Consider the following 20,856-nt stretch of genomic DNA (forward strand, 5'->3'; position numbering starts at 1 on the left):
GAATCCAGTACTTCTGGTGTAGAGAGAAGCCAGACTGGACACCAAAGAAAGATGAGGGCCAGGTGTTTCATCTTGAGCATAGATGAGTAGTAGAGATAGGCAGTGCCTGTGTAGAGGAAGATGCCTTCTTACAGCTCCAAGAGATCCTCTGTTAGCATGTGGTCATTGTTCTTCATGTTGTCAGTGCCCTTGGAGGAATTGTAGGTGTTGATGCGGTGCTCTGCAGCACCCACAGAGTCATATCTGAGCTGCCAGGAGCCATGGGGCCAGTGTGTGCTCAGGGCCACAGGGGTGATCAGTATGACAGACCTCTGCTGGCCCTGCAGCCGTTCTCCTGCTTGATCACAGCCACCTCCCGAGTTGAAGCTCTCCCTTGCTCAGTGTTTGAGGGAATAGTTGATGGAAACACTTAGCAGATAATTAATACCGTGAAACTAAAACTTGGGAGAAAGATATATGCTGATAAAGCAGACTTGGGAGCCATGTACAACCTTATGTAGTAGGAAAGCACTGAATTTAGAGTCAGAGTAGCTTCCTGTTCCAGCTCTCTGTCTCTTATTCACTCTTTGACTGTGGACAGGTCACTTGTACTATTTGGTGGAAAGTTCGTTGTTTTATAAAAGCATTGTATAATGTGAAATAACTGTTACCCTCTGGGTGTGGCTGAAGAGTCTAAGAAAATGTACAAGAAGAAAAAAACCAGAACAAACTTTAAGAGTAACTTCATTTAACGGGAAGAAAGAGGCAGAGCCAAAAAAAGGTGGCTGTAAAAAGGCAGTTGGCAATAGCCAGTGGAGTATATATTTGATGTGCTCCAAATACTGCTTTTTTAGCATTTTAAAATGTTAAATTCAAGTTCTTTATCTTGACTAGGAAGTCAAGATTATGGGGCCCATCTTACTGTAGGATCTCCCTTCCTTATCAAAATCAAGTATTGTCAAATGTTTTACTACATTCCAGAATATAGTTTGAACTATCAGGGGTTGAAAATTTTGATTAAGAATGTGATTATAGAAATTAGTTTTAAAGGCAGGAAAATAATCAGTTCTGACATCTTTTCAATTAAAAGACAGAGGTATCCTCATTTTTGTTTCAGATTGTGCAGTGTTTAAATGTACAAATGACTACTCCTAGCTATGTGATGTCTGAATGAATGAATTGCACTACATTAGTTGTCATTTACATGTAGAAGTTATTGATTAGGACATCAGATCTTTTAATGTATTTGCCAGTACTCCCTATGTGAGTGATAATTATTAATTGTTGCATGCCTAAATAAATTTACTTTATTTGTCCTCTACTCCAGAAATGTAAGTAGAATTAATTTTGGGATTAGTACTTACTCTGAACAGATTTTTTTTTTGTCTTACAGATTCATTATGTTTTAAAACCAGATGGAGTATTTATTGGTGCAATGTTTGGAGGGGATACACTCTTTGAACTTCGATGTTCTTTACAGTTAGCAGAACTGGAAAGAGAAGGAGGATTTTCTCCACACATTTCTCCTTTCACTGCTGTCAGTGATCTGGGCCATCTGCTGGGAAGAGCTGGTTTTAACACACTGACTGTGGTAACTATTAAGAATAAGAATCAAGTAACCTTTTACGTGGACAGTTCAGAAACAACTAAAAAATTTTCTTCATTTTTGAAGGACTATTTGAAATACTGATGTTATCATTTAAATTCCAAGTGCCACGATTTTCAGTTAAAATCTCCTATTCGTATCACTTAATTGAACTCCAGGGATTATAATTTAACCTAGGTAATTCACTTTTAAAAAAAAAAGCATAAATGCAGTTGCCTCTCTTTCAGAAAAGATGGTGAGGTCCAGGAATAGGGGGGGAAGCCCTTCTGAACAGAGGCACAGAGAGTTGTATTAGAGGTCAAAGACTAGCCCAATGTGGTTGGAGCATAGATTATTTGGAGAAGATTTAGAGATAAGATTATAAAAGTACAATTATACCAGATTGTGGAAGGTCTTAAATGTCTGGTAGAGGTTTAACTTTATCAGCAAAGAGCTACTGAAATTTTTTTTGTAGAGGAAGTAACATGACTGATATGAATAATAGTCAGCAGTCAGTAAAAATAAATGCTCGGCACTCTGCTAAGCATTGGGGATATAAGAAGGGGCAGAAGACAGCTCCTTCCCCCACAGAGCTCATATTGAAATGGGAGAGACAGCAAGGAAACAAATATGTACAAGCAAGTTATATACAGCTATATAAATGTACTGTACACAAGCTATTATATGTTATTTCCCATTTATGGAAATATTTACCAGAGGGAAGGCACTAGAACTAAGAGGAATCCAGAAAGGCTTCCTGTGGAAGCCAATTTTAGTTGGGACTTAAAGGAAACTAGGTGGAGATGAGAGCAAGGGCATTTCAGATATGGGGGACAGTCAGAGAAAATGCCTGGAGCTCGAAAATGGAGTTTCAGTAGCCAGAAAGTAAGTTCAACTATATTGAAGAATGCATGTAGAGCAATAAGGCATAAGAAGACTAGAAGGGATATAAAGGACTTTAAATACAAAACAGCATTTTTGTATTTGATCCTGGGGGTGATTGGAAGCCACTGCGATTTAGGGAGTAGAGGGGGGATATGGTCAAACCAGTGCTATAGGAAAGTCACTTTAGTGGCTGAATGAAGGCTGCATTGGAGTGAAGACAGACGAACCATGCAGACACCAGTAGACTGTTACTGTAGTCCAGGTGTTGCATAGATGAAGTCAACAGGCCTTGCCAGTAGATTGGAAGTGGAGTTGGAGGTAGTTAAAGATAATGAGGAGTTGAAGATAACTCCCAGCTTTTGAACCTGAGTTTTCTAGGAGGATGGTGGGTGGAGAGGGTTTAGAAAAAAAAATAAGGAATTTGGTTTTGAACACGTTGAGTTTAAAATATCTACTGGACAGCCAGTTTGAGGTATCAGAAAGGTAGTTGGAAATATGAAATTGGAGGTTAGCAGAGAGGTTAGGGCAGGATGGGTAGATTTGAGAATTCTCTGCGTAGAGTTGATAATTAAATCTGTGGGAGCTGATTAGTTTACCAAGTGAAATACTATAGAGAGAGAAGAAAAGAGGGCCCAGGACAAATTCCTGATTAAGATTATAAAAGTTCTTTATTATAATAATCTTTATATTCAGTATATAGAACAGTATATTTGCTTTGCATATGTAACTACTTAAGGTTTTCAGAAGTCAGTTTCTAACATTTATATGAAGAATGAATTGAAAAGGAAAGAATTGAAGTGAGTAGTCCTGTTAGAAGGCTACAGTCATGAGACAGAAGAATTGTGAACTAAAATACCACTATAGTTTGGGAATATTTACCATATTCATCTTTTTGGTCCCCGAGAGAAACCTCCCCACTATTACAGTTCAATACAATAATTTATATCCATCATGTATATCTAAGAGTCACAGGTTCTTAACTAGTTATTTTTTATTTACTGCTTGATCCTCCTTCCCTAGTCAGTTATTTGTATTATATGGACATCCTTTCTCAGGCATAACATTTTGAAAGGGACATTGACAATTAGTCAGTGATCAGTTATTAAGTGTGTATAATATGCTAGGCTAGGGATACAAATATGAAAGTGAAGGACTATCTTCAGGGAGCTTATTTGTGGTGGCATTCAGTGTCTTGATGAATATGTACAAGGTTTTTGGTTTTTCTTTGAGAGGAGAATGGAAAGACTAGGAGATCAGGAGAGCTTTCTTGAAATACTTGTGTTGAACCTTGAAGTTTGAGCTTGAACCAGGGGTTCTAAAAAATGAAGGTGAAGAGGGAGAGCATTCCTGGACTGAGGTGACTAACTTTGTCAAAGGCATTTAGGCAGAAGATGGAGTGACATGGATATGAAATAGAAAATTGACTAATTTCACTGGAATAGAGTAAGTGAGGTAGAGTTATATAATATACTTAGTCTGGGAAAATAGTCTAGAACCAGATTGCAAACGGTGTTAAATGGCAGAGAAGTTTCTATCTAATTGAAGAGGTATCAGGGAATTAATGAAGATTCTTGAGCAAAGATGTGATCTTAGTTAGATCTCTGCTTTAGGAATATTAATTTACAGCTCTGTGGAGGATGAATTAGAAAGAAGAGAGACTGGATTATAGGAAAGCAAATTAAGAAGTTTTTAAAATAATCCAGAAGGAAAGATGATGAAAGCCTGAACTAGCATACTTTTTATGAATAGAGAGGAGATTAGTGAGAAAAATATTGAGGAGATAGATTTAACAATACTTTGGGAACTGATTGGCAAGCTAGATTGTTTCCAGAGGAGGGCAACAAGGATTGGTGAAAGGTCTAGAAACAATATCAGTTTTTAATGGAATTGAAGAAATTATAGAAATGAAGCTTAACAGTTCACTTCAATATGCACTTAGTAATCTACTGCTTGTTATGCCATGAATATACAGAGACAAAAATCCGCCCCCCCCCAAACAATAGCTCCTTAGGGAAGGGTACATGTAAATAAATAGGTACATGCTTGATAACTTCAGAAAGAGAGAACCAAGTATCAGAAGTATAGAAAGAACCAGAGTATCAGAAAACATTTTCTATAGGAAGTGATAGCTCAGCTCATCATTAAAGGAAAGTAACAGGCAGTGGTGAGGAGGGCAAATAGGGGGTTGGGCGGGGGGAGGGCGCAGAGAGCAGAAGGGCTAGAGATGGAGAGCAGCTCAGAAGAGTAAAGCCTGAGTATGCAAGTGACAGCTATCTTCATGTATTTGAAAAGCAATCCTGTGGCACTGGATTAGACTAATTCAGACCTAGAGAATATAATGAGGACCGGTGGATAGAAATAATAAAGTATCAGATTTGGCCCAGTATAAGGAAGGAAAGACTACCGACTTAACAGAGCTATTGCTAAATGAAATTAACTTCTTTTTAAAAATCCATTTCCTGTTTCTTGAAATGTTTTAGTAGAGGTTGAATGACCACTTACCACAAATGTTAGAGGGATTTTCTGCAATAGGTAGGTGATCTTACAAGATGACATCTCAGTTCCATCTAAAGTTAAGGAAATTCTCTTAAAGGTCAAAATTATATTCTCTCCCTTTTTTAATAGGATACTGATGAAATTCAAGTTAATTTTCCAGGAATGTTTGAAGTGATGGAAGATTTACAAGGTAAGGGACATTCTTTTAAAATAATCTTTGATTTGTTATATTTTGTTTTATATAGCGTCACGATAGTTGAACTAGTACTGAAGCATTAGAATCTTTTTTATATTGCTTAGCCTTCCAGAAATTAAGAAATAACAAATTGATGACTTTACAAAAAAGAAGTCAATCTGTATGTGTTCTCTCTAGCTAGAAATTACTTTAGTATGTTGTATGTACGTAATAATTGCTTATCTGTGTATTGTTGTATCTCTCACCTCTGATAGATTGTAGTTGCCTTCAGGGGACAGGGACAGTTTCACTTTTGTCTTCATGTCCGTCACCACCTTGCACCTTTGTTCAGGCACAAAGGCACTTTATAAATGTTTGGAGCTCATGATTTGGGTATACAATTTTTAATATACCAAATTTTGTATTTAACCAGGAGACCACTAGTTTGGAACCTGGGAAATTACAGGCAATTTAAGGATTAATAACAATACCTTAGACTTATTTATCCCTTTTACAATTTTCAAAGCACTTTAAAATAGATTATCTCATTTGAACCTTACCACAAGCACTGAGGTAGGGTGAAGTATGTTTTATTCCTATTTATGTGACTTACACTCTTGCTGAGAAATCACTGCAGCAAGTGGGTAAAACCAAGACTTAAAACTTAGGTCTTTTGACTCCACTTATTGGACTTTTTTAAACTCTACCTTGCTGCCTTTTACATTTCCTTCTTTGTGGGAAAGTCTTCATTGCATTCATTATGTATATCTTTTATGATATGAATTGCCTTGAAAGTAGAAGATTTCTAAACCCCGGGAAATATTGGTGCTTAGCAGCCTTAAAGCTGTTTTTATTTTTCATACAATCTTTTTTTGGTCTTTTTGGAGGGGGGAAGGCAGGGCAGTTGCGGTTAAGTGACTTGCCCAAGGTCACACAGCTAGTAAGTGTTAAGTGTCTGAGGCCAGATTTAAACCCAGGTCCTCCTGACTCCAGGGCCAGTGCTCTATTATTCATTGGGCCACCTAGCTGCCCCAATTTTTTAAAAATCTAGAACAGTCTGGGGCACATGTCCACAGGCTGGTATGTAGACTATGTTTTATTAGTACACAGACTTAATTGCCACCTATTAGAATGTAAGCTTCCCTGTTAGAATGTAAGCTCATGTGTAGGGATTGTTTCCTTCTTTGTATTTGTATCCCCACCACATATTATGGCTCTTTTGTACCCTCTGACTTGAAATCTAGCAGTCACCCTTCAATCCTAGTTTAGTGCAATGCTTCTTTAACTGTGGGTCACGACGCTGTATGGGGTTGGGAAAAATTTGGCAGCAGTAAAAGGTTTCTGAACTCACAGCAACTAAAAATTAGTTAAAAATCAAATGTGTGATGAATCTGAGGTGTTTCTGTAGCATTGGTTCTGAACATAAAGTATGTGCAATTTGCACTATGCATGCTGCCAAACCACACAATGCCAGTAAATGTTGCCAAAACGTTAAATGGGGTCAAGAGTGGAAAAAATTTAAGAAGCCCTGGTTTAGTACAAAAAACGGTTTGTAGTCAGAAGACTTTGGGTGTGAATTTGGTGTTTTTATAAACTATTGTTCCAGGACAAGTCCATTTCCCTTTCTAGGTTTCATTTGAAGGGGTTGGTTTAGATGATCTTGAAGGTCCCTTCCAGTACTAAACACTATGATACTGTGATTCTTCATTTGATAGTTTGAAGCACAGTTAAGAATAGTAAAAACTATTTTTAAAAAGCAGGAAATGTTCTCAAAAGACAATACTGTGTCTCCTTTGCATCCCTAACCTAAACCTAACCCTTCTGACTCTAACCCTAAACCCTAACCCTAAATGCACCTCCTGCCTCCCAACTCTAACCCTAATCCTAAATTTGTGACTCCGTAACCCTAAATGCACCACCCACCCCTAAACTTGACCCTAAACCCAGCCCTAACCCTAACTCTAACGCTAACCCTAAACCCTAAAATTGCACACCTCTGGACTCTAACCCTAACTGTGCCTCCTACCTCCCGGCTCTAACCCTAACCCTAATTGCCTTAGCTGTCAAGTTATAGTAAACAGTTTATGCTCTGTATTCAGGAAGCTAATTCAAACTAGTGAAATCACAGGTTTACCATCATAAGCTTTTGGATTTCATATTATTCCCAGGAGGATCAAGGCTTGTGTTGAACATTGACTATAGCATTGATATTCTTAGATAAAATAGTGGACATATCTTTTTATCTAGCTCTTCGGCTTGGTTTTTAGAAACCTTTTGCATTGTTTTTGTCTTTTTCCATAATAATTTTGATTTGTCTAATGTGAATTGCCATTATTATTTCACAGAAAAAAGTCCAGATTAACTTTTACAAAACAAGTACTCATCAGCTGATGAATGAGTGGGAATTTGGAGGGTTTCACAGTGGTTTTAAGGTAAGTTCACTTATATTCTAGACAATACATCTAAGTATTGTTCATGTGAAACCATTAGTAAATGAAGAAATCCTTTTCGTAAGTGTTGTTGAACTTACCATAAAAGAACTGTGAAAGTCTTAAACATTCATCTGATGACTATATTTTCCTTCATCACAAAATACAGGGTAAGTCAGAAGTCCCTGTGCTTCTCTATTAAGCTATTTTCAACACAGCTCCACAGGAACCCTGTGTATAATAACTCATATTTCTATCAGAATACAAACGTGGTTATTTCAGCAAATTTTAGTATCTTGGTTGAACTAAAAGGTCTTAAAGTTCTGAACTTTAATGTCTATGAGTGTATAAGCAATCTAATATATATCTATGATCTTAAAGAAATTTTTAATTTCAGCAGCATGGAAAAAATATTTGCCTTTGTAAAAAATTGAGTTTGCTTACATCTAATATGTTTGATTTCCATGTTAGAAAGTCAGACACAAAGTGGATTGCTACTCACAATAAAAAAAATTTCAAATTTAAATTATATTTTATCTGTAATGATCAGATATCAATGAGAACAGAATTCATTATAAATACTTCTGATTTTGAAAATAAAAGTTATTCATATAGAGGATTTGGGGGTGGTAGCTTTTGGGGGGGGTTTGGATGTGTTTTTACTGGAAAGGAGATTTGGTTTTTCATCAGTAAATGAAATTTAAATTAATGATAATTGATATGCTAGCTAGTAAAATTGTAATTGACTTTGAACAACTACTATTTCAGTTCCTGAGGATTCTGGGCTCTCTTTTTTAAAAAGTAGTATCAAAGGCTTATTGTTGGGGGAACTAGCAAGTTTCTAAGTAAGAAAGAGAAACAAAGACAGCTTCAGTAGCTGACTTGATGGAGTATAATAAAGCCACTGAAACGTTAGAAGGAATAGCAGAACCCATTCTGACTTACCTTAAGAAATTTATTGTTGGGGTGACTCGGTGGCACAGTGAATAGAGCGCCAGCCCTGGAATCAGGAGGACCTGAGTTCAAATCTGGCCTCAGACACTTAACACAAAAAAAACTAGCCTTGTGACCTTGGGCAAGTCACTTAACCCCAATTGCCCTCCAAAAAGCAAAAAAAAAAAAAAGAAATTTATTGTTGAATTAGAAATGTTGGAAAGTTTGTGAAGGAAGTGACCACCCCAGTTTAGAATTTACAGTAGAGTTTCACATGCATCCTAGTTTGAGGAACAGCTGATTTCATAAGTTCAGCAAAAGGATAAGTGGGGTCTCCTGGCCTAAAATTTTATAGATAAAATCAAACCGTGAAGCATGAACTCTCAAAAATGCTAAAAGAGCCACCTCAGTTATAAGTTCAAGTCATCAGGTCCAGATGACCTGCAACCTAGGATATAGAAAGAGCTGGAAGATATGATTGCCAAGTTTTTTTTTAAGTTTATTTATTTTTAGTTTTTAGCATTTACTTTCATAAGTTTTAAATTTTCTCCCTCTTCCTTCCCTCCTCCCTCTCTAAGATGGCATGCAATCTGATATAGACTCTACATATACATTCCTATTAAACATTACTGTTTTCACATTAGTCTTGTTGTATAGAAGAATTATAACAAATGGGAGAAACCGTGAGAAAGAAAAGAAAAACAAAAATAAAAGAAAATAGTCTGCTTTGCTCTGCATTCAGACTCCATAGTTCTTTCTCTGGAAGGGTTGTATTTTCCATCATGAGTCCTTTGGAATTGTTTTATGTCTTTGCATTGCTGAGAATCTGAGAAGGGTGGAGAGTCTATCAAAATCAGTCATCGAACACTGTGACTATTACTGTGTACAATGTTCTGGTTCTGCTCACTTCACTCAGCATCAGTTCATGTTACTCTTTTCCAGGATTTTCTGAAATCACCTGTTCATCATTTCTTAGAGCACAGTAATATTCCATTACATTCATATGCCACAACTTGTTCAGCCATTCCCTAATTGATGGGTGTGCCCTCAATTTCCAGTTCTTGGTCACCACAGAAAGAGCTGCTATAAATATTTTTGTACGTGTGAGTCCTTTTCCCATTTTTATGATCTCTTTGAGATATAGCCCTAGAAATGGTATTGCTAGGTCAAAGGGTATGCACATTTTTTATAACCCATTGGGCATAGTTCCAAATTGCTCTCCAGAATGGTGGATCAGCTTATAGCTCCACCAACAATGAATTAGTGTTCAACTTTCCCACATCTTCTCCATCATTTCTCATTTTCCTGTTTTGTCACATTAGCCTATCTGATAGGAGTGATGTGGTACCTCAGAGTTGTTTTGATTTGCATCTCTCTAATCAATAGTGATTTTTAGAGCATTTTTTCATATGACAATAGATAGCTTTAATTTTTAATTTTTTCCTTGTTCATATCCTTTGACCATTTATCAGTTGGGGAATGACTTGTATTCTTGTAAATTTGACTCAGTTCTCTATGTATTTTAGAAATGGGACCTTTATCAGAGATACTAGTTGTAAGAATTCTTTCCAAGTTTTCTGCTTCCCTCCTAATCTTGGTTGCATTGGTTTTGTGCAAAAACTTTTCAATTTAATGTAATCAAAATCATCCATTTTGCATTTCATGATGTTCTCCATCTCTTGTTAGGTCATGAATTCCTCCATTCTCTATAAATCTGACAAATAAACTATTCCTTACTTCCCTAATTTGTTTATAGTATCAGCCTTTATATCTAAATCAAATACCCATTTGGACTTCATTTTGGTATATGGTGTCTATGCCCAATTTCTGCCAACAGTTTTTGTCATACAGTGAGTTCTTATCCCAGAAGCTGGGGTCTTTGGGTTTATCAAACAGTAGATTGCTATAATCATTGACTACTGTCTTGTGTGTTTAACCTATTTCACTGATCCAGCCACTCTATTTCTTAGCCAGTACTAGGTAGTGTTGATGATTGCTGCTTTATAATACAATTCAAGATCTGATATGGCTAGGCCACCTTCCCTGGCATTTCTTTTCATTAATTCCCTTGATATTCTGAACCTTTTGTTCTTCCAGATGAATTTTGATATTACTTTTTCTAGCTCTGTAAAATAATTTTTTGGTAGTTTAATTGGCATGGCACTGAATAAGTAAATTAATTTAGGTAGAATTGTCATTTTTATTCTATTAGCTAGGTCTAACCATGAACAACTTACATTTTTCCAATTATTTAGATCTGACTTTGTGAAAAGTGTTTTGTAATTGTGTTCATATTGTTCCTGAGTTTGTTTTGTCAGGTAGACTCCCTGTAATGTTAATGTAATTTGACCCCTTTGTATTGGCAAGTAAGCAGGTACTTAGCACTTAGTAATTGAACAGACCTCTGTGAAAGAAACAGAAGGTATGAACCCCTGTGCCTAAAGTAACAGGAAGGGGTTGGCTGAAACAAGAAGCTAATGCTGTGTATGTAAGATAAGCCCCAGAGAAGCATAGTCAGAATTTCTTGGTATAAGAATCTGGAGGCAGAGCAGCTACAGAAGAGAGAATCGAGAACTGAGCCAGAATTTCCTGAGAACTTGTGGTAGTGGAGCTTCTTCTGAACAGGAGCCCAAGAACCCCCTCCCCCCAGGCTGGATAAGATGATTCTGATTTTTTGACTGAGCTGCAGAAGACTAAGGAAGCATGACTAGGATGCAGGGACTTTGTTTGTGGCTTGGTTGAGCCTTGAAATTGTGAAGGATTTGAGATGGACAGGACCCTGTGAACTTCAGTGTGGAGCAGGACCTACCCAGAGAGCTGGACAAATATGGTATCAGTACTATATTTGTATCATAAAAGGAATTTGGTAGGACTCCTCCACCAGTTTTCCTAAACAGTCTATGTAGTGTTATAATTAATTGTTCTTTAAATGTTTGATAGAATTTGCTTGTAAATCCATCTGGCCCTGGAGGTTTTTTCCTAGGGAGTTCATTGATGGCTTGTTTCCTTTCTTTTTCTGAGATTGGGTTATCTGAGTATTTTGTTTCCTCTTCTGTTAATCTGGGCAATTTATATTTTTGTAAATATTCATCCATTTCACTCAAGATTGCTAAATTTATGGGTATACAGTTGGGCAAAATTGTGAGTCAATTGGCCATAGAGAGCAAAAAAGGTGCCATGAAAGTAGAGGATGGTTATGTTCTAACTTTTTTTTAAAAAGAACAGAACCTGTACACTGTAGGATAGTGAGCTTAACTTCTACTCCTGACAAAATAATGGAGCGTGTTAAAAGGTGGGTTAGTGAGCATCTCAGAAAGGAGGCTTTGATAACAAGGAGCTCAGTAGGACTTTATCAGGAACAGGTTTTGCCAGACTAACCTTGTTTTCTTATTTGACAGAGTCTTTGACTGACATAACTATTTAACTAGATTTTAGCATTTGACAAAGTCTGTCATATTCTTCTAATCTTGAGGCACTACTGCAAGGTCACCACAGTGTTGGAGTAATGTTGCCTGTGCCCTGTTTTGTACTGAGTCATGTAGTTTGAACTAGGTTTTATTTCTTGTGCCCCAGAACAGTTTTACATATGACAAAAACAAAGCAAAACTTAAAATAGGATCCAGCAACTGATAACTGGGAGCTGATATGGCCTTGTGGATATAGCACCAAAAAGACCTAGATTCAAGTGCCACTTCTCACAGTCACTACTCAGGGTCCTAGACAGAGTATGTTTGGAGTTACATTACTAGAGGGAGTTTCTTTACTAAGAATTCGCTATAGTATAGTAACTGTACTAATGATATCACATGCCCAATCCCTATCAAACTTATAGCTACTATTATAACCTGCTGAGAGGCTTATGCTTAAAAGCATAAGCTTTAAAAGCTTAAAGCATTTTGTGGGATTTATGATTAGGCATTTTGCATTTCACCTTAACTTCACATTGTTAAAATGATTCCTGGAACATGCCTGCTGGTAAATCATCAGATTTAATCCAATCCTCACATCAGTGTCCATCCTCTAATAGAACACGGAAGAAGTTGCTGAGGATTCATCTCTTAAATTGATGAAGTTACCTCCAAACCCTGACATGTCCATCTTGGATGCTTATTTGTATAAGATTGGGAACAAATCACAGAAAGAGAAAGGGTAGCCAGGGGCCCACACATAAATTTGCCCAGTTGAATTACCCTACATTAACTGCCACATGGATGGAGTTGCCCATGACCCTGAAATGAAGAAAGACTGCCTTTTCCCACCCCTCACTGGTAATCTCAGAAGTTATATGGTGTTTCCTAGAAAGAAGAAGGAAAAGAAGCTGAGCCAAAAGTTGCTTCTTCCTATCACGCTATGCATGGCTGATAATTTGGTATCAGGTCCTCCCAGTGCTCGGTCACCATATGGCCAGAAGTACAACCCACAGCACTCACATGGTCCCAAACCAGGAAGAGCAACTCTGACTATGCTTTATTGAATGGCCCTTGTACTATTCTTATGGACAAGATGCCTGGAGAGGAGCTAGATGATGTTAAATGCATTTGAAACTAGTCAGTAGTAGTTAATGAGTCTGCGTCGACTTTAAGGGAGCTCTTTAATGGAATATCCTTGCTGTTTAAAATTTGTTTGAGTGAGTTGGATATAAGCATAGATGTCATGCTTTTCAGATATGTAGGTGACGTGAAGCTGAGTGTTATGTAGCACAGGGCATAAAAATGTCAAGATCCAAAAAGACTTGGCAGTCTAAAAAAGGGAAAAGTATTGTGGTATGTGCATAAAGCCCTGGATTTGGAGTCATAGAATCAGGGTTTGAAACTTGTGTCTGCCACTTAATTCCTGTGTGATCTTGGGCAAGTTATTGAGCCTCTCTTGGGATTTAATTTCCTCATCTATATAATGAAGGAGTTAGATGAAATTACCTCTGTAGACCTAGCTCTAAAAAATGTACTCTGATCTAAAAGGTTGGGTTCAGTTGTGTAAAATGGAATTCAATGCAGATAAAGAGAAACTCATAGTATTCTATATTCGTTGATTTATGGGGTAAAAAAAATTTCAGAAGTACAAGGTAGGTGTGGCTAGACAGCAGTTAGAGTAGGAAAATATAAAGGGGCTTGTTAGAAGTCAGCACTGTGCTACAGAAGCTGTGCTGCAGTAATGTGGTTTTAAGCTATATTAAGGAAGGCATAGAGGGTCAAGAGAGGCCTAGATTTATATCCTGCCTTTCATACTTAATAGTTTTATGACCATGGGCAAGCCTTTTTAAAATCTCTGAGCTCCAGTTTTTTCATTGGTAAAATAGAGATAATACCTTTTACTTCTCTTATAGGGTTATTAGGTTCAAATGAGATAGTACATCCAAAGTGCTTTGCAGACTTTAAAATCATATATAAATGTTAGTTAGCATTATTAACATGGGAGGTGATACTGCAGTCTTGTTTCATGGGGTTTTGGTGATTATGGGTCTAGAAAACTAAATGTATACATTGCATTTGAATAAATATGATTAGTTTTGCTAAATTGCTTTTTTTGTTTTTCTCATTTTATTCTTTATTTCAAGGTATGGGTCTTGGGGAGAGGCAGGGGAAGAATGAAGATAATGTAAAAGCAAAAGATAACAGTAAAACAAAATAGCAGAGTGGAGAACCTGTGTTCAAAAACTACAACTGATACTTACTACCTTGGTGTTTTGGGGAAAGTCTCTTAGTTTCCTCAAGTCTCAGTTTCCTTATCTATAAAATGAGGGGCTTGGATTAGGTGGCTGCTGAAGTCAGCTTTAAATCTGTGAACCTATGATAATTCCATACAATTCTGACAGGGACAGATAGCATCTGGAGTTTTGTGTTTCATTCTTGGAACAACATTTAAGTGCAATAGTATTAAGTTTTGAGCATCTAGACAAAGGGAACTTGGAAGGATAAAAGTGCCATATGCAACCTATTCATTTATCATATTTTTATTACATGAGTTAACCACCTATTCAAGCCATACATTTCTTGTATAATATCTTTAGTTCCAAGCTTTGTCTCACACACATATATCTACTACCATCAGCACACACCAAAATGGTGGACAGATTAAAAAGGTCCATGAGGAGATCTGACTGCACTGTAATTGTACCTGCTGCCACTGTGACCCTTCATTTTGAGACCTGTGGTGTATTGAAGAGCAGTTAAAGTAACAGAAAAAGAAAAGACTTGGTAATGGAGGTGAGGAGGGAAATAATGATTTCTTTTCTGATATCTGAAGATCTATCATGATCAGGAAGGATCAGCTTTGTTCTGGTAGACCCCATAAAATGGAACCTATTGGATCATTTAGGTGTCTGACCACTGGACAGGCTCTTTTTATCATCATTTACATTCTGCCCCATCTACATGTACAGATAGATCCCTAGAACTCTGTCCTGGGCCCTTGTAATGGTAAGAGAATTTGAAGATCTTCCCTGCCCTTTAATAGGCCTCACTTGGAGCCCAACAAGAGAAGCTTGCTTAGGGGAGGTTTATTTTTCAGGAAGGCCCACACCTTTTGTTACCCTGTAATTAGGCAGTGGGTCACAAAGGTTGTGATGTCTTCTGACCCTAAAGAAGTGTATATATACTCCCTGAAGTGAGGTTTTGCTTTGAGGCTCACTTATGGGAAGAGTTGTGTGATTTGGCCAGATGAGACTCTAGGCAGCCATTGAGCCCCCTGGCTTTGAAAATCCAGATGTTGGTGCTTCTCTCCTGGTAACTAACTATGTATGTATGTATGTGTGTGCGTGCAGGATGGCGTGCGTGTGTGTGAGTAAGTAGGTAGGTAGTGGTCAGATAGCTAGAAGCCTTGTCTGTTGAATTGTATTATTTTCTCTGTATTTTTTGTCTGCTTGTAATTTTTGTTTGTATTTTCTGAAGTTCAGGGTGCTGACTTTTCCCCCTGAACTAAGTGAATGATATATATGTTTGATTAAAGTAAGATTGTTAACCCCTTTTGAGTTGCTTTCCTTTAGAAGAACCTGTGCTGGCAGCCATCCTGGGTACGCTAGGGTGCTTGCTGCTACAGCTCTTAACACTGTCTCCCTCTGAGAGCTGATCAGCTCTCATAGGTGCAATTATGACTTAAATGCAGAGGATTCCCTTACCCAGCTTCAGTTCTGTTTCACCAACTACAGCCTGGATTTCTCCACTAAAGTCCTTTAGGCAGTCTCAAACTCTATATATCCAAAACAAAACTTTTCTGTTTTTGTTGATTACACCACTATCAGTTACTTTCTCTTTCCAGACTTACCCTCCTACTCTCTGTCACACACACTTTGCTCCAACTAAACTAACTCACTTGCTTCTCTGCACAGAAGACATCTTTTCTTCTGTCTGTGCCTGTCCCGAATTCCTGGAGTGCATGCCCTCCTTGCCTCCAAGTCTTGTAACTCTTATGTCTTTCAAGGCACAATTTAGGTGCATCCTCCTAATTTGGTAGTGTTACCCTCCTTCTTTTCTTGCTGGAGCCTCCCTACCCCCCTTATTTTGCAACCATACACTTAGCAGTATATGCTTTGTGTCCCCTCTAATAGACTGTAAACTCCATGAGGACAAGGACTTTTATTTTTCCCTTTTTATCCTTACCACTTAGCAGAATAGGTACTTGTCAGATTGAATAGAAGTAGGCATATAAAGTAAAAATCACATTGTGATAGTTTTATTATTCCCCTTCAAAAGTGGCTCACAATAAAGTTCAGAAGCACTTGTAAAAGAAAGCAATTTTCCAGTTGTAGAAATTAACTTTAAAAACCTTGTTGTATGGCTGACTTAAATGAGACAACTTACTACAAAGGAAATATGTTTGTGAGATTTGGCTCCTGAAATTTGACTTTCACTGCTTGGCTTAGGAGGAGGAGAGGCTTTAGGTATCCTTATCCTTGCCTCTGAATCTCAACAAAACAACAAAAAAACCAAACCACCTACATACTAAAACAATGGCAAAGTTATTAAAAGATTAAATTATGAAATTCAAAACCTTAAGGAATTTACTCTGTTCTCTAAAGCCTATTGTGTATTTTTTTTTAGGTATGGGAGAGAGCAATTGTTCTTGGAATAGAAAACCTTTGCTTCATAGAGAAACGATGTTGGCAGCAGCAGCAATATATCAAGGTAAGAAGAAAGCTTAATGCTCCATGTATTCCAGTTTTTCACCAAGGGAGCTCTTTATTATCTGACTAATGTACATTCCCTGTGACTTCAACAGTTACTTTCACAATATTTCCAGATCCATTGTCCCTTTTCTTACTGACCTCCATGGCACAGATAAGGGAGGAGTGCATTGTGACATCCCCAAATAACAGCTACTCCCTTATTCCACAACTCCTACCTCTAATAGTGTCAACTATTGAATATTTTTACATGAGTCATTTGTAAAACTCTTGGCACCACTTGTGTTTTACTGTAAGAAATAGAGCTTTAGGGGGCAGAGTCAAGATGGCAGAATAGAAGCAGAACCTCCCCACTGCTCAGGCTTCCACCTTGCCCAATTCATGTAAAAGGGGACTCTGAACAAACTTTGGAGCTGCAGAACCCACAAAATGACACAAAGAAGCTAACCTCCCGCTGAGGACAGTCTGACAGGCCTGCAGGAATCCAGCGCAGCGCTCTGGGAGCTGAGCCCAGCCCCACTCCAAGGCTTCGGCCCCAGGGCGGGTCTGACCAGCCGCTGGCTGGAGGGACTTCAGATCATCAGCAGCTGTGGTCGTTTCCAGATTTATCAACACATAGATGCGAAGGATTGAGAAATCAGTGCAGTCTGGACTTTGGGACGCAGTAAGTGGGAGTGCGAGAAGCCACCGAGACTCTGGCACAGCCAGCCAGCTCCACGTGGCAGCTTCAGCTCCTGGCCTGCAGAGTGTAGGGGGACCAAGCACCAGTCTGAGGGGTAATCACTCTTGCTTTAACCTGCTTGGATCTGGATTGCAGTATAGGGTGGAGGTCCTGGGGTGTGTGTCCAGCTTTGTGTGTGTCCAGCTTGCCAGAGCATGTGGAGGCTTCAGAGAGGGCACCCAACTAATACCTCCAAGCAGGTGAGAAAACCCCAGCATTTGGGATGAAAGCTCTCCTGTCTGGTGGCAGAGTCCTACTCTGGCAAAAAGCCCAGGGGTCAAGTGACTGAGGGGCGACATGACCAGACAAAAGAAGCAAAACAAACAGAATATTCCAACGTTAGACTTATTGGGGACAAAAAGGAGCAAAGCATGGAACAGGGGGAAGACAGTGAAGTCAGAACTCCTGCACCAAAAGCTTCAGAGGAAAACACGAGCTGGTTACAGGCCATTGAGCATCTGAAGAAGCAGATAACAGAAGTGGAGGAAAAATTGGGAAGAGAAAATTATGAAATGAGAGTCAACAGCCTGACTGAGGAAAACCACACCTTAAAAAACAGACTAACTCAGTTGGCAAAAGAGGCTCAAACAGGCAATGAGGAGAGGCCTTGAAAAGCCTTGAAAAGCCAAATTTGCCAGATGGAAAAAGAATCTCAAAAGCTCAATGAGGAGAATCGTTCCCTCTGATTTAGATTGGAGCAAAGGGAAGCTAGTGACTTTAAGAGAAATCAAAATGATATTAAACAGATCCAAAGAAAAGAAGGCAATGTGAAATATCTCATGGGAAAAACCACTGACCTCGAAAAATTGATCCAGGAGAGATAATTTAAAAATTATTGGACTACCTGAAAGCCATGATCAAAGTAAGAACCTAGAAATCATCCTCCAGGAAGTTCTCAAGGAAAATTGCCCTGATGTTTTAGAGCCAGAAGGCAAAATAGGGGTTGAAAGAATCCACCAATCACCTCCTGAAAAAGATCCCCAAAAGAAAACTCCTAGGAATATTATAGCTAGGTTCTGGAATTCCCAGATCAAGGAGAGAATATTATGAGCAGCCAGGAAGAAGCAATTTTAATATTGTGAAAACACAATCAAGATAACACAGGATCTGGCACTTCTCCAGCTTCTACACTGAGGGATTGAAGGGCCTAGAATAGGATATTCCAAAGGGCAGAGGAGCTGGGATTAAAACCAAGAATCACCTACCCAGCAAAACTGAGTATCATCTTTCAGGGGAAAATATGGTCATTCAGTGGAATAGAGGACTTTCAAGCATTCTCAATGAAAAAAACAGAGGTGTATAGAAAATTTGACATCCAGATACAAGAAGCAAGAGAAGCTTGAGAAGGTAAATAGGGAAAAGAAATCATAAGGCACTGATCAAAGTTGAACTATTAACATTCCTACATGGAAAAATGATAATTGATACTGATGAAACTTTTCTCAGTATGAAAATAGTTGAAGGGAAGAGAAATATATATGTCTATATTGGAGGGTATATGGGCATATGATACATATGTAAATATGTGTATATATGTTTACAGGTATACATAGATAGAAGGCACAGTACCAATTTAATAGGAAGGGATGATACTTAAAAGGGGAAATTAAGAGGTGAGAGAGGAATATAATGAGAGGAGATGGAGAGAGACAGAATGGGGTAAACTATCTCATAAAGAAGAGGCAAGGGTAAAGGGTTACAATGGAGGGGAAGAACAGGAAGGCAAAAGGGAATGGGTCAACCTTATTCTCACTGAATTTGGCTTGGGGAGGGAATGAAATACATCTCAACCTACAGGAGAGTAGGAGGAAGGGGGGGATGAGAGGGGACATGATGGAAGGGCAGGCAGGCTGGGGAGGAGAGAAGTTGGAAGTACTCACTTTTGAAAAGGGATGGGATCAAAGTAGAGAATAGAACAAGTGGGTGGTGGGATAGGAGGGAGGGAAAGATAGTCTTTTACAATATATTTACTTTTGTGAATGTTTTGCATTAGCTACACATGTACAATCTATACTGAACTGCTTATCTTCCCAGTAAGGGTGGGTGATAAGGGAGGAAGGGAATGAATCTGGAATTCAAAGTTGTAAAATCAAATGTTTAAAATTATATATACATATATACTATTATTAATACTATCTTACATGTAATTGGGAAAGAAGATATACAGGCACTGGGGCATAGAGATCCACCGTGCCCTACTGGAAAAGGTATGGGAGAAGATATGGGAGAGAGCAGATTGGAGGAGGGGGTATATCCTGTGGGACTGCTATTCTGGGGTGGTGGGTAGGGGAAAAACAGGGAAAAAATTTGTAACTCAAAATCTGGCAGAAATGAATGATGTAAGTCAGAAGTTAATAAAGCATTTGAAAAATGAAAAAAAAAAAGAAATAGAGCTTTATTGAACTGAACTGTTTCTCCCACTTTTTTGAATTTTGTCAATTTTTTCCCTTTTTAGAAATGTATGGAAATGAGGATGGCTCAGTACCTGCAACTTTTCAAATCTATTACATGATAGGATGGAAATATCACGATTCCCAGGTAGCATTAAAGAATATAGTTCTTAACATGTTTAGATGTTTTGTTTTATTATCTCACTTTTTTTTTAGGAAAAGAGCAGAGGATTTTGCTCAAGAAAGCAATGAAGGATTTAAAGCTAGTCTGAGCTTTGTGTGCTGCCTGGTGCAGAGGTAGAAGCAAGAGTACCAGATTTAGAAAGGACCTGGTGTCCTGCCGTTCCAGCCTCTGGTATTTGCTAGTTGTATGACCCTAGGCGCAACACTTAAAACTCTCTTGCCTTAGTTTTCTCATCTGTAAAGTGGGAATGACAATAATAATAGTACTTTGACTTATCCTTCTTAAGGTTGTTAGGAGGAAAGCGTTTTGTAAACTCTATAAAGTGTTATGACAGTATGAGCTATTATCCTAGGTCTAACTTTTTCTTTGCTTTGTTTTTAGGCAAGACCTGCTCAGAGAGGTTCAGCAACAGTATCATTTGGAGACTTGGGGAAAATAAATACTCTTATGTCACATGGGAAGAAATAGCTTTTGATCACAATAAAAAATCAAAACAAAAATTGATATAATTAATTTTTTTCTTCTCATCAAAAATTGCTATTTTCACATCTATCATAATTATATATTAAAGCAAGAAGCAATAAATAAAATGATTACAAATAAAATGATTACAATCCTTGCTAAAAAAAATAGCATGCCTATATTTAGTAATTATTCATTTTCACATGCTTTCTATTTTCAGTTTGATAACTATCCTCTAGTGATTTGGATAGTCTTGCAAAATGATCCAGAGAACATCTCTGAGGTTATCTTCAAATGTGTTAATTTATGTTGATGCCAAAATTGATGGAAAAGATTGCTGCTGCTGACATTTTTCATATTTTATACCTGCCTCTGTCATTTCTGTGGGAAGGCTGCAACTTTTGGGTGTGGGGGGGGGGGGAGTAGTGCAGCAGGGTAGAGAACCAGGGAGACAGAAAAGTAGGTAGGCTTCTCTCAAAAGCACCTGCTTATTCACTA

At 38.1% G+C, this 20,856-nt stretch overlaps 1 protein-coding gene across 1 annotated transcript in view; it reads left to right on the forward strand.

The window, feature by feature from the left end:
* NDUFAF5 (NADH:ubiquinone oxidoreductase complex assembly factor 5) overlaps positions 1–20,396 on the forward strand; it is a 41,835-nt gene extending 21,439 nt beyond the window's left edge. The window contains exons 7-11 of the mRNA XM_069075437.1: positions 1,373–1,570; positions 5,075–5,135; positions 16,519–16,602; positions 19,778–19,860; positions 20,278–20,396. Coding sequence (XP_068931538.1) covers positions 1,373–1,570; positions 5,075–5,135; positions 16,519–16,602; positions 19,778–19,860; positions 20,278–20,364 — 513 coding nt within the window. The 3' untranslated portion in view covers positions 20,365–20,396. The remainder of the gene's footprint in view (positions 1–1,372; positions 1,571–5,074; positions 5,136–16,518; positions 16,603–19,777; positions 19,861–20,277) is intronic.
* Positions 20,397–20,856: the final 460 nt, after the last annotated feature.

This window comes from Petaurus breviceps, unplaced genomic scaffold, assembly GCF_028583685.1.
Source record: "Petaurus breviceps papuanus isolate PSGF00001 unplaced genomic scaffold, PetGlider_PUasm1.0 90919, whole genome shotgun sequence".
Classification (NCBI taxonomy): domain Eukaryota; kingdom Metazoa; phylum Chordata; class Mammalia; order Diprotodontia; family Petauridae; genus Petaurus; species Petaurus breviceps.